This window comes from Micropterus dolomieu, linkage group LG04 (genome assembly GCF_021292245.1).
Source record: "Micropterus dolomieu isolate WLL.071019.BEF.003 ecotype Adirondacks linkage group LG04, ASM2129224v1, whole genome shotgun sequence".
NCBI classification, from domain to species: domain Eukaryota; kingdom Metazoa; phylum Chordata; class Actinopteri; order Centrarchiformes; family Centrarchidae; genus Micropterus; species Micropterus dolomieu.
In genome coordinates this window covers 28,745,245-28,758,458 of record NC_060153.1, presented here as the reverse complement: position 1 = coordinate 28,758,458, position 13,214 = coordinate 28,745,245, and the positions used below count along the sequence as shown (strand labels likewise).

General features: G+C 42.7%; 1 protein-coding gene across 5 annotated transcripts in view; it reads left to right on the top strand.

Annotated features, from left to right (window-relative positions):
• The window catches only part of LOC123969371 (zinc finger protein Aiolos-like), a 30,480-nt gene extending 19,207 nt beyond the window's left edge, over positions 1-11,273 (top strand). For 3 of the 5 annotated variants that reach the window (XM_046046712.1, XM_046046710.1, XM_046046713.1), the window contains exons 3-10: positions 1,240-1,352; positions 2,190-2,255; positions 2,586-2,696; positions 4,645-5,061; positions 7,073-7,240; positions 7,654-7,770; positions 8,605-8,718; positions 10,071-11,273. In XM_046046712.1, coding sequence (XP_045902668.1) covers positions 2,204-2,255; positions 2,586-2,696; positions 4,645-5,061; positions 7,073-7,240; positions 7,654-7,770; positions 8,605-8,718; positions 10,071-10,711 — 1,620 coding nt within the window. In that variant the 5' untranslated portion in view covers positions 1,240-1,352; positions 2,190-2,203 and the 3' untranslated portion in view covers positions 10,712-11,273. The remainder of the gene's footprint in view (positions 1-1,239; positions 1,353-2,189; positions 2,256-2,585; positions 2,697-4,644; positions 5,062-7,072; positions 7,241-7,653; positions 7,771-8,604; positions 8,719-10,070) is intronic. The other 2 variants (XM_046046714.1, XM_046046715.1) reach the window with 2 other exon arrangements.
• Positions 11,274-13,214: the final 1,941 nt, after the last annotated feature.

Sequence of the window (13,214 nt, the reverse complement as noted above, 5' to 3'; positions counted from 1 at the left end):
CTCTTTCTCTTTTTCTCTCTCTTGCTACTGGAGTGGGCAGCTATAAAAGGCAAATGGACAGTCTAACCCCCCTACCCCCCCCTCTCGCTGCCGCCCTGCCCCCACCGGTCCTAAAAAAGCCTCCCACCAGCGGGATCGCAGGATAAGTTTTACCAATGCTGAAAGCGGGGATAGTTTATTGTACGTGTGTGTTTCTGATCATAAATCCGCAGGTTACTTTGTTCTTGTTTGCCCGTGTGTGCAGATATGCCCTGCACCCAGGCTTTAAGTTTTTGAATCATGGCTTTTATTAGTCGATGTTTTGTTTTTTGTTTTGTCCTGTGTGCCTTTGGCTCCATTTTGCCATGGAAACCCAGCATGTATTATAATGCCTTTGTGAGTGTGCTTTCTTTCTGCTTTTTCTAACCGGCTGGTAGCTGGTTGCCATAGGCGGGCCAGGGGCACCAGGCAAGCCTTACAAGGCTGTGCACCACTCAGGTGGGCGCTACAGTGTGTGTTGTTAGTTACACGGCACCCAGATTCCTCAGCCGTCCCTGTTTGGCAAATTATCAGAAGTTAGTCAAGATATCAAAGGCCTTGCTGTAATTCATCCACTTTCTGCACTGCAGGTCAAATATTTGAGAGAAAAACCACACATGGTCACATACAAGAATATAGCTTTAATGAGATGACTGACTATAATAACAATGTACTAAAGCAGTTGGTAGTTAGTGGAGCTGCTCACAAGAGGGCCAGCAGCTTCATTATGTGTCATTTACGAGGTGTTTGATTGAGTGTGTGTGTGTGTGTGTGTGTGTTTTGGGGGGAGGGTGGTGCCGTGCAGGATGGTTTCTCAGAGGTTAGATAAACAATTAACTAAAAATGTGTTCAAAGAGCTACAGTGCTTAGGTTTTTTTTACAGTGTGTACAGACTTATTTATTGATTGGAGGGAGAGTATTTGGACACATTAGTAGCTTTCTAGGTTGGCCACAAGATGGAGTAGTAGCTCCTTAAGTGGAACCAAGTCAGGAACCATGTGGACTGCCTGAACTGATACCAAACCCATAATCTGTTCTTTGTTTCATTCGTAAACGTGAAAGTGTTACAGACTCTACATGTTTAGGTATAGAAAAGGGATGTTTATATTAACATGAAAATGGTGAGGAGTAATCTAAATTGGTGTTGCTACTCTGCTGTGTGAACATGCTTTGGTCTTTTTTGCTCCACCTTGTTCAAAAATAAGTTCCTGTTCCTTTAAGGGATCGCTCCAAGTGACGGTGCGTATATTCCATATTCAGAGAAAGTCCAGTGGCGGAGCGTGGAATCTCCTACTGCGAGAGCTGTTCTCCTCTGGGTGCTGAGCAAAAAGCGGGTAAGAATATTTCATCATTACTCAAACTTACTGTTTTCTTCAGAACAAAAAATAAAACCCCAAAAGTACCCTGGAATTAATTGTAACGTGTAGACACGCGCTTCTCAATTTCATTTTGACCGAATGAGAAAGTTTATTATTGCTGTATTTTCCTCACTGAATGTGGTGGAAGAGTAGTTAGAGCTCTCTGAATTGTGAAAACCTTTCTAAGTAACTACACAGTTTTCATGTTTTATTACAGGATAGATTTAAAATTATTCACACTTTGGCCATTTTTATTATTTCACTGTAAACTGATACAGGGCTTCTGAAACAGCTTTTAAAAAGTGCACAGCTGGGTATTTCACTTCTAATTCATTTTAAAACCACCTTGACTACGGTGTTGGAGCCTCACTGGCTGTTGGTATGGAAAGCACTTCTACACTTGCTCCTATGTACAGACTCGGCAGGAAGTGCATGTGCAGTGAATATCATCTCTTTCTCATAAGGCTAAATGTAGTGACAGGGTCGAGCAATCAACCGTGGGCTTTTACCCCCACTTTTTGCTTCTTTTTATGCTGTCCAACCAACAGGAACAGCGAGATGCAAGTGTTGCTTCTATTTCTTGCTTTGTTTTATAGAAATAGTGTTGGAGGCTTTTAATAGTATCATTGGTATTATTGGTTTTATTGGCATGTGAATAGCTAAGAAAGTGTTTTCTCTCGTCAGTGCTCCGTAAACACAGCAGCCTAGTTCTGAAAGTACCATAAGAAGGAATCTGGCTTGACTTGGTTTGACTTACTCTCTAAATCTCCCATTAACCAAATCTTGTAAATTCTCTTGAATTCCTCCCCACAGAACATTTTGTCATCATGAACACAGACCAACATCCTGAATTTACCACCCCAGAGGGAAACGGGATGGGTGAGTATCTTAGCGTGAAAGTGTACGTGATCAGGCTGCGCACATCTCTCCACATCTGCCACCATCCTGCCTGAGAGCACATGACATGGTATTGAAAGCTGAAGGTATATATGTGGAGGGGTTTGTGCAGGCTGCAGCTGGTAGCAGTTGTCTATGTCCCTGCAACGGCAATATGAAGAAATGTTCCTGCACATTTATTGTTCATGAAGGGATTTTAAGATTCCCTTATTCTAACAGAACTGGCCTGTACTGATTAAAAGTTCTCTTAATGAAACAAAAAGTAACACAAAGTATTTGCACATGCACAACGTGTCACCGTGACTTTTTCAGATGTCTGCAGTGATGTTGCAGATGTGAAGCCACAGGAGGAGGAAGAAGAGAGGGAGGATAGCTCGTTCAGTGAGAATGGAATGCAGTGTGCTGAAGGTGTGACGGATCCACGTACGTGTACCCCCCACACACACACACACACATACGCATACGCTTGACATCTAGCATCGTACAATTACTTTTTTGTCCACGGACATTACAAACAGTTGGAAAACGTTGCTACAAACCCTGAAATTTAATACAGTGAAACGCTGCTGTTGCGAGATGTCTTTCAAAGGAGTTAAATTAACTTGTTTTTAGCGTGGCCACTGTGCATTCCTGTTTTTATCTAAAGGAGTTTTATGGTTTCATATACAATATATTATATAATAATATTTCTCAACCCATGGGAACGAGGAGGAGAGTTTTATTTTTTGACTTCACTTAAATATGAAAATATATTTTTTTAAATAGACTAGATGGAATGTTTTTTTTTTTTTATCCAACAGCAATTAAAAAAGATTACATATGATGGAAAAGTTTGTATGTTATCCAACTGATTAGACAGGAAAGGCATCATGAAGGTCTTAAGTGCTAATTAAGCACTTAAGTGGGTATAGTAAAAAGTGACTTTTCGTGTCTCCTGCGCTGGTGCTCATCATGGTGTTTTATTCAGGGCAAAGTAATACCAAATACCTCACAATTTGATTTAATCTGCCTTCAACACTGTTTGGAAGGAGGTTGGGCAGTAACATGAGGGCCAGATCAACCCCAGTGTGGGTTTGTTCCTCACAGAAGTGTCATGGATTGAATGATAAAACTTGCACCTGATTTTTATAATGTGATGTATTAACAATGTCAGATATTATCTGCATTTCTACATATAAGCTCTGCAGAGTATCCTCACACCAAGCGGGACAATTATACATTTGCACATTTCTAAACTCTGACCAAATTATTTCACACATGATATTTTGAGCGTGGAAATGTTTACTCGGCCTTGTGGCCTTAGTCCCTTCATTTGTCACTTTAAAAAAAAAAGAACATGGTGTTAAAGACAGCACTCCTATTTATTTATGACTGCCACTCATCTGCCCTATTTCCTAAAGCCCTACTCTGCTACTGATGCATAGCCTGCGGTTCACTGCTCTGAGACCCTGGACTCTATATCAGGCCTCTCGGAGCTCTGCGTGTGCAAAGTTTCCATAGCACCTCGAAGCGCTTTCCACAATGCAAGGCGCTGCTGTTAAGCTCATCACCAGTCACCGCCAAGACCACAGTGTGGTTTCTGGATGGAACTGAATATGCTGGGGGTTAGTTGACGCGTACCAAGAGCCTAGGTGAGAGGTCCTGCAAACCAGGCTTCGGGACTCTGCGTGTCAGCAGTTGTGGTGAAATGTGCGTTCAATTGATCTTTCCTGGAATGGAAATTTGACCTAATGTAGTAGAGGAGTTGTGGTCAAAATGGTCAAGAATAAACAACAGGAAATCTATTATATATAGTACAAATGAGTCCGAAATAGTACTCTGCTGGCTGATAGAGTAAACTTGGAAAAGACCTTTGGTACAGATCAATGTTGGATTAGGGGCTTTTTCATTGCATGTGACACAGGCAATAAACAATCAATCTGAGGTCTTTTTTTAAAAGCAGATAAGGAATGGTGTTGTTTGTATGAGGCGCCTGCTGCGTCGCTCTCCTGCCCTGGTTCTACATACTGTGTATTGAGAGGAAATGCCTTCCCCTTATCTCAAGCACACATCTTCTGACTGTCTTTGTGACACTACACATCAGCCCAAATTAAGATACCCACACTTTGGAAGTGTGCTAGTACTAATATCAGACTGTCAACTATAAATACAAATGTAGAAGTGAAGTTGTGACTGCGTTTCACATTCTGGTTGGAGTCCCACCAAGCTGATTTAGCACCTTATTTGGACTTGAAAACAAACATCAAGTGTTGCATGTCCATATATCACTACATATGTCTCGTCTCTTTAAATCTGTGCTTTTTATCACATGTTTCAGTCACTTCATTTCCAAATATATTCTGTGCTTCTCCCTTGCTTCCTCCTTGCTTAGGTACGATAAAGACAGAGGCAGAGGAGATGGAAGACAACGAGCACTTCCCCAAATCTGAAAAAGAAAGGGAGATTGTGCCAAAAGAGGAAGCAGAGGGGGCCAGTGAGGACGGGATGGAGGAAGGATTTGATGAGGAGAGGACAGAGGAGGACGATGAGGAGGATAGGGAAGGGGAGGGGGACGAAGAGGGAGATACCCTGAATGAGCCACAGGACCTGTCACTGGTGGACTACTCGCGTTACGACAGTGCAGCCCTGCCAGACGCCCACGCAGCAGTAGCGGCTGGTGCAGAAGGGCCCTATGTGCCTGGATCCATGGCTCCCCGCATCCAGGCGACAGGCAAGCTCAACTGTGACATCTGTGGCCTGTCCTGCGTCAGCATCAACGTACTGTTGGTGCACAAGCGTAGCCACACGGGTAAGCACAGGAACACCTGACCTCAAACACAACAGTTGTGCAATCATCACCCTATTGACAGCTTTGGGAGATAGGGCTTTGCATTGACTAGGTCAAGATGTTTGATCGAGTAACTACGATTAAGAACACAAGAGTCTGCATCATATGTGACGCACATCCACAAGAGGATGTGAAATATCCTCTATTGTTGTTCAAATATGAAGCACATGCAATAACTTTGTGATGTGATTGCAGTGACAGATAGGTCAACACATCACAGTACATTTGCAGTCATTATTTTGCCTGAATTATGCAATTAATGTAAGAACTCGCTCATACTTTCTGTCGTGGTCAGCTTGTTGACTGTTCACATGTAGTAATATTTGTCAGTGTGAAGAAATAGAAAGTCGCTGCTGACCACATCTGCACACACCATACATAATTATCATTCAGTGGAATATAACTATCTGTCATGCTTTTATCTTCTCATGGTTGGACTATTGTGAAAGTCTTTTAACTGGTGTAAACGAGAAATCAATTAATGGACTCCAAATTGTCAAAATTGCTGCAGCGAGAGTCCTTAAAACAAAAAAAAGACAAGAGAACACATTACTCCAAATTTAAAGACTTACACTGGCTGTCAATTTGTTTTAGGATTTGTTTAAGATATTATTTACTACTTTTAAAGCCTTTCAGGGCCTGGCCCCAGAATATATAACTGCCGTTCCAGTACCAACCAGTGCACATCCTGAGACTGTTCCCACCTCACACTTAAGTAGACTGATAGCTTTCTGTTAGGGCTCCTCGGCTGTGGAAAGAACTCCGGCCTGCTACATCTAGATCCTCTTTTTAATCACTTTTGAAGACGGATTGTTATCAAAAGGCTTTCTTTTCATTTTTAGGTTTATTTTCATTCTTAACTATTGAGTTACACTGTACTTTATTCTTGACATTGCTCTACCTGACGTTCTAATTCACCCATTTTTTTTTGTGTTTTATTGATGGTTTTTATTCATTTGTTGTTTTAAATTTGTTATGGTTGCCTGTTTACTCATACATTGCTGTGCATTATGGTTGTTTTTGTTGAAAAGCACTAAAAACACCAGTAACGCTGGTTTTGATAAGTGTCTTACAACTTTATTATATCATCATTATTATTATTAACAGAAAACTACTTTTAAAAACCTTGTAAGAGATTTTAAGGACACAAGTAATGAATGTAATTCAATTTAATTTTAGTTATACAGCGCCAGGTTATCTCAGCGAGGGACCTTTTACACATGATGATCACTCTCTGCCTCTCTTATTCCTTGATGATCATTCCTGTCTCTCTAGTGTGATAAACAGAGATCATAGTTTAAGGATTTAAGATTTTGAGGTTACCAAGCTCCTCATTATAGCCGTGATGCATTTGCGATGCAATATGATGACATTACTGACTCATTTTAAAGGATCCTCTTGCACAGACATGTTGAAGTCAAGATGATTGTCGTGTGTCGTGATTGTTGATTTTAGTAGTAAAACATACATTTTCATTGCAGCTTCATTGATAAGTGCAGTTGAATAGTAGAGTAATGCCGCCTTCAGATGGAACTGTGTGACTGTGTTTTCGACATGGGAAGTCAAGTGCATTTGTGTTGGCGCATTTGTGTGGTTCGAGTCGTGAGAACATTGTTTCTAGGTTTCTGACTGGATGTTGCCTTGTTCCCTTTTCAAAGATGGTGAATGATTCTGTTTTTTTTTTGGTTTTTTTTGCAATTCACTGTAATGCCAGGAGCAAGAAAATGATATCTTTAATATCAACATCTGAGCTTTCACAAAATTTCCACTCATGAAGTTGTGAACACCACACCAATGTGTGGTTTAACGGTCGAAATAATCACCCCAACACAGGTACTCTGTAACAACATAATTACCAGTGATCAAACTTTCGTGTGAAATCAAGAAATGTTATGTGTTAAAAGAAAATGTCATGTTCAGTGCAGGATTGTTTTTCATGGTGTTTGCATTTTTTTTTTTTTTAATCACTCAGGTGAGAGGCCATTCCACTGTACCCAGTGCGGGGCCTCCTTCACCCAGAAGGGAAACCTGCTTCGCCACATCAAACTGCACTCCGGGGAGAAGCCTTTCAAATGTCCCATGTGCAGCTACGCCTGCCGTCGACGCGACGCTCTGAGCGGCCACCTGCGCACACATTCTGGTACCAGCCAGCCACACACTCGCTCATTCCGTCACATGTGAAGCTGATATGCACTGATACTTGATGCACCTGTGTACAGTATCATGTTGGTTGGTTTCTCACTCCTTCATGTTGGTTTCTCACTCCCTTTGAATCTGAACACATGAGGTCTGCTGAGCCTGCATGGCTTTTCCAGTAACACCCTGCCATGCACTCGGTTACACACACTACATGTGACATCTTACTCATTTACCCCTGGAAACTTGCTCATTCACTTTCAGTTCACGTGTTTTACCTGCAGACACGCTGCACATTCTCCAATATGCACATCATCAGTTTTGTATGAAACCACTTAAGGAAATAATACTTGCTGTACCTTTTAGATGTTGTTGATGTTTCATATGTTGATGATTACCTGAAACCTCTGCTCACAGTAGAGAAGCCATTCAAGTGCAACCACTGCAGTCGCAGCTACAAACAGCGCAGCTCGCTCGAAGAGCACAGAGAGCGGTGCCATATGTACATTCAGAGCAAAGGTACCACTGAGAGAGGTGAGCAGACAGTGCACACTCGTCCCTTTCTGATACTCAACATCTTTGAAACTCTGAAATGTCTTCACAGGACACACTTCACACATGCACATACAACTGGTGTAATGTAATGTAATCAGACCCCCGCACAGTCTACATAAACACATTTGTACATATGCAGCAGGTGCACGATTAAAGCTGTTATTGCTGACGAATCTCGGTTTACAGCCTCATTAAATTAATGAGCTTATGGCTGTTAGCCCATTATTACTGCTAAATAGGTTATGGCTGCTGTGGTGTGTGGTGGCTCAGTGCTGTGAAGACCGCTTCTCATGACTGTAGCGGCAAAGGGGAAGACAAATATGTATGTAGGGCAAATGTTTCAGCCCAGCCACTCGACACACACACAAACACACCCTCTATGTCTATAACCTCTCCCCAAAAGTGGCTTTATACACTGACAGGACAGTTGCACGATTGCAACACACAGACAATGCTCTGCTTCTGTGGTCACCGAATGTCGTAAGTTTATGCCTGATAGTGCCGTAGTGGTGAGGAAGTACATCCTCATCCTGTGGTCTCCTCTCCTGCACTGATGAAATAAAAAAGCACCAGGAAGTGAGGTCAAAGGAGCTTCTGATCTCAAATTAATATCTTCTTCCTCCCAGTGTGATTCCGCTTTGAACAGCTGGTGTGTTTAGCAAGATTTTTTTTTACTTCACCTTGTTAACCACAAAAGCGTTGACATGTGGACAGTTGCAGCTCAGTTCACTCCCTTTACTCATGATACTGCTTGATCGAGAAGAGGTCTTCATTTCCTTGTTGCACTTACTCTCTCACTCTCCTGCTGTCAAGCAGAGGACGGCCAGACATCCAGGACACAGATGGGCACTGAGCGTGCTCTGCTTCTCGACAGGCTCGCCAGCAATGTAGCCAAACGGAAGAGCTCAATGCCACAGAAGTTCACCGGTAAGAGCAGCTGAACTCACACCACAGACACGTAGGTGGGGGGTTCAGTAGGGGCACTGACCTCTAAGGAGATGTGTTGAAATTTTAAAGCAGCTTATAGCTTTTAAATAAAATATTATGAATGCCTGCATTTTTTTTGTTATTTGTTTATCTACTTATTTTCTACTTGATATTTCTACATGTTAATGGCCACCTGTTTGATCACTTCTTTATTGTAAAGCTAATGAGCTTGTAATATGCTATAATACGCTGCTGTCTTTTGAAGTGTTTACATCATTTGTGCTTTTTGCTACGCATTGATGCTTTACAATACAGAATTCATGTTTTGCAGAGTTTTAAGTTGTCTGTCTAAGCTACTTGTTTGCCTGTCTGTCTTTGCTGGCCTTCATCTCTTGCCAAACAGGAATTGAGGGCAGAGCATCTGCCTCATACCTGCACACACCGGAGAATGGTCTCCACTGTCCTAAATTCTCTGCAAGAATTGTGTCATAGGTGGGTATTGGTAACCATGCATGGCAAAATAAATGGAGACATGTTAAAATTAGAAACGTGCACTTGAAGCTTCTCAGTTTAATGAGTCACTTTGTATGTTTTGATTTAAACCCAGATAATTTGTGTAGCGTGATGAATGATAAAAAGATATCAGTTTCAGTAAATGGCTGACTTTATGGGCTTACACACATACACACACACAGTGATTTTCAATAGTCAGCTCCCACCTTTCTGGTTAAGCCTAACTAACATCGGGTTGTAGTTTCATAATCAAGCGTGAAGCTGCTCGCAAAACGAGGGTGTATTGGTAAAAACCCTCCTACAGCTCTCTATCAGGTTGACAAATGAAGTGAGATCTTTCAATATGACAACCACAGTAATGTCTGCAACCGCAGAGAGAGAGAGAGAACAGGCGGGAGGCGTGAAACGTGAGCAGGTGCTTCTCCGTCTATACTTCTGTGGTACAGCTGCACTGGAGGCCTTCATCTTCGTCGTCTGCTTGCTCTCAGCCCTGTCCTCTCATGCCTCCAAGCTTATCTGCTTTCTCAGGATGCTGTGATGCTTTAAAGCTTCTTTTGTCCTGTGAGCTTGGCATGTTCTAATTCACTGTGTGACTTTTCCTTTGTGTTGCCCTGGGGGTGCACATTTTTCTCATTGTCTCTACTCAACACCAAAGTGAGGACTTTGACCCTTAGAGTCTTGTAAAGATCTCTATTAGATCTTTTTCCATCTGTAAGCAATAAGTGCTTGAACTGCTGCTTGCTGCCTGTGGCTCTTTCTCTGGCCATGCTGTTGGAAGTATGTGAAAACCTCCTCTTGCAGAGTCTTGAGTGCTCTTTCTTCTCATGTTGCTGCTCTAGGCGACAATGGTGTCTGCCTGGACCTGAGTTTTAATAGGGAGCTGGTCCACCGAACTGACCTCAAGGACTCTACACCAGGCTCCCCAGGGCCCGATGCCCACCATCAGCAACAACCCATCCTCACAGGGCCAGAAAGCGACCCAGCTCCCTCCCACAGGCCTTACCCCATCCAGTTAGGTCGCAATAACATCAGCCCAATAGGCCTTACCAACGGTCACAAGATGGGCATGCCACTCCTGGGCCTCCCTCACAACACCCAACCACCCCACAGCATGGACTCGTTCCACACTGATGGCTCCCAGATGTCCCAGCCTGTCATGTACAGCTTAGGCCATCTGCTGGGAGGGCTGAACCACCAGAACGGCATGCCTCACCCGCACTCCCAGCCCATCCCCTTGACACCACTGGAGGCTTTACGGGTGCCGCGGGCCGACGGGGAAGCCGGAGCGCTGCCCGGGGCGGTGTACCCCTGTGGCCACTGCAGGGTGATCTTCCTGGACTACGTCATGTTTACCATCCACATGGGGTGCCACGGCTTCCGCGACCCGCTCGAGTGCAACGTCTGCGGCCACCGCAGCCGGGACCGTTACGAGTTCTCTTCCCACATAGCTCGCGGCGAGCACCGCCTAGAACTGAAGTAGCTTTCATTCATGCAGATATTCATGCAGACATTCATGCAGACATTCATGCTTACACACACACACACACACACACACACACACACACACACACACATACACACGCAAGCACGCACAAACACATATGCTCAGACAGATAACACTGCAGGAGCACACACAGATTTACTCATATTAGTAGCTGGTGGTATCAGAAATGAAAGCATGAAGTAGCAGCTATTTCTCTCTGTGTGTTTTTCCTGTGTGTGTGTGTGTGAGTGTGAGTGTTTAAGAGAGATAGATTGAGAGAGACGTTATAGGAGTGTGACGAGTGTCAGAGTGTTCTTAGTCATAATGTACTCATCTGAAAAGATGGCCTGTAAAGTTTTTATGCGGGAGTATTTCTACTTCCTTTTGATACATACATTTGTACTTAATGATCCCTCCTCTAGCCGCTGTTTATATCATATATCCATGTATACATTCAAATGTTCGGCAAAATAGCAAAAATGAATGCATTGTATATCTACTGTTTCTTCCATCTGTGTAAAGGTGTAAAAATAAAAGACAACTTCTTTTTTTTCCTTCATCACACATAGACCTGCACCTTGTTGAGAGACGTTTTGCTTCTCTGAAAAACACTTGCCAATTCAAGACTGCAGAAAAAAATCCTATTATCTAGAAGGTCACATGTCTCCTTTTAGGCTGTGGTTTTGAGTGCAGTTCACTGCTTCAAAGGACATCACTTCGCTCTGCACCACGTGTTGGTTTCTCCCTCCTGAATATTATACTCATTTAGCGCTAGTTAGAAATGGCTCACAGTTTTGCAGAGAGATATATAGAGGTGTATATATAAGGCATAGAAAGTGCAAAGAAGTATATCTAAGATAAAGGGGATGTATGTGAAAGTCTAAGTAAATTAAATGTAAGTTGCTGTTGCTGTAAGTTGCACCTAAAGATTACTCTGAAAGCATGTTCAAGCTGTTACGTTACATTAAATCGGGAATGAAAAGGAGGGGCCTTGATGCCTTTGCAGTTATCTAAATTTTGGTATGATCTGAAATTGATCAAATGAGGGTAAAATGTCAAATGACACTTTTCCTCGTTAATATGATTGTCTCGTGATTTCCTCATGGGATTTAGACATCACTGCTTCTTCCCAGGATGCTGTGGAAATGAATGTCAGGGGATCATAAGTCTCTTCACACCAGGATCCACCTGCAGGGGAAGTGTGGTACTGCGTGACAGTTTGATGTGTTTTCCTTAAGCAGTATTGCAGTGGGTCTCAAAGTGGTGTCTAGGACCCACTGGGGGGTCCTTATAAATGGTGCCAAACTAAATGAAGAATAGCTTAATGTCATACTTATTTCTTTAACTGGAAGAAAGCTCAGTGAGAGCATGTACAAAAATGATTTTAATGAATAGTTTCACTCTTCCCACCTAGTTCTCACCCCACCCACAGAATGAATAGCTATAAATTGTCTGCCAGTAAAACGTCACATATGGGAATTAATCTGTGTGAGGGCAAAATTTAGGTAAAAATTGAGGGTTTGTGGGAAATTTTTGATATGACAAATTTAAGGAACCTCCACTGACAGTGCATCGGGGAAGTTTTGAACACCCAAAATGGGTTCTGACTAGCCACACCAGTTATTATGTCAGTGCATCAGGCTCTGTGTGTACGTGTGAATGTGGATACACTGCACCCACATGTCTGTGCAGTGGCTTGGTCACACCTTGCTGCCTTCAGACCAGAACAGGGTGTTAACTTCATCCAGCTGCCACCACGCTATCTGTCCGCTCCATCAGTGCCAGTTCCCTTTTCTCTCTTTGAGTTTGAAGAGAAGTGACACTTGTAAGGCAAACTGTCATCACAGCTTCATGTCCATATGCCGGATTAAAAGCCTAATCATCCATTTCAAAAGTACAACTGTGGGCTTGTCTTTTTCTACTTAGAGGTTGATTTCAGGGTATTTGGTTTCTGAGTAGTTTGTTGAGTAAGATTGTGTGTTTGCAGAAGTTTAAGGCTAAACCTGAAGTCAGGGTAGTTTGTTGCAATGTAGGAGCAGCTTAATTACACTTGGAGAATATTTTCTGACGCATCACCTCTGATTAGAAATGAACCATGTGTAGAGGAATGGGACTAGTGTCTAGAAAGCCCTGTTTCTGCCCAAACTCTGTATGTGTGTGTCTTAAGTCCCATTTCTACCAGAACACCAGCCTGCCAGACAGAGTTTACTCAGCCAGTCGCGACAGTAGTCATAAAGCAACAATGACGCAATTCCAGTCGAAATGAGAGACTTCTGGTGACATCTGCTGACTGAATTATAGAGTAAACTTGACAGCCAAAAAAATATAAATGAAATCCACGGAGATGAGACAGAAATGCACTGTACACTGACCTTGAGAGCAACAAGGGAATCAAGGAAAGTTTGAGTTTGAGTCATGAAACCTCAGTATGGGTCAGTCAGACAAACGGGAATTTGAATTTCATATCTATTTGCTTTTGATTATTTTGGCTGCAATTACA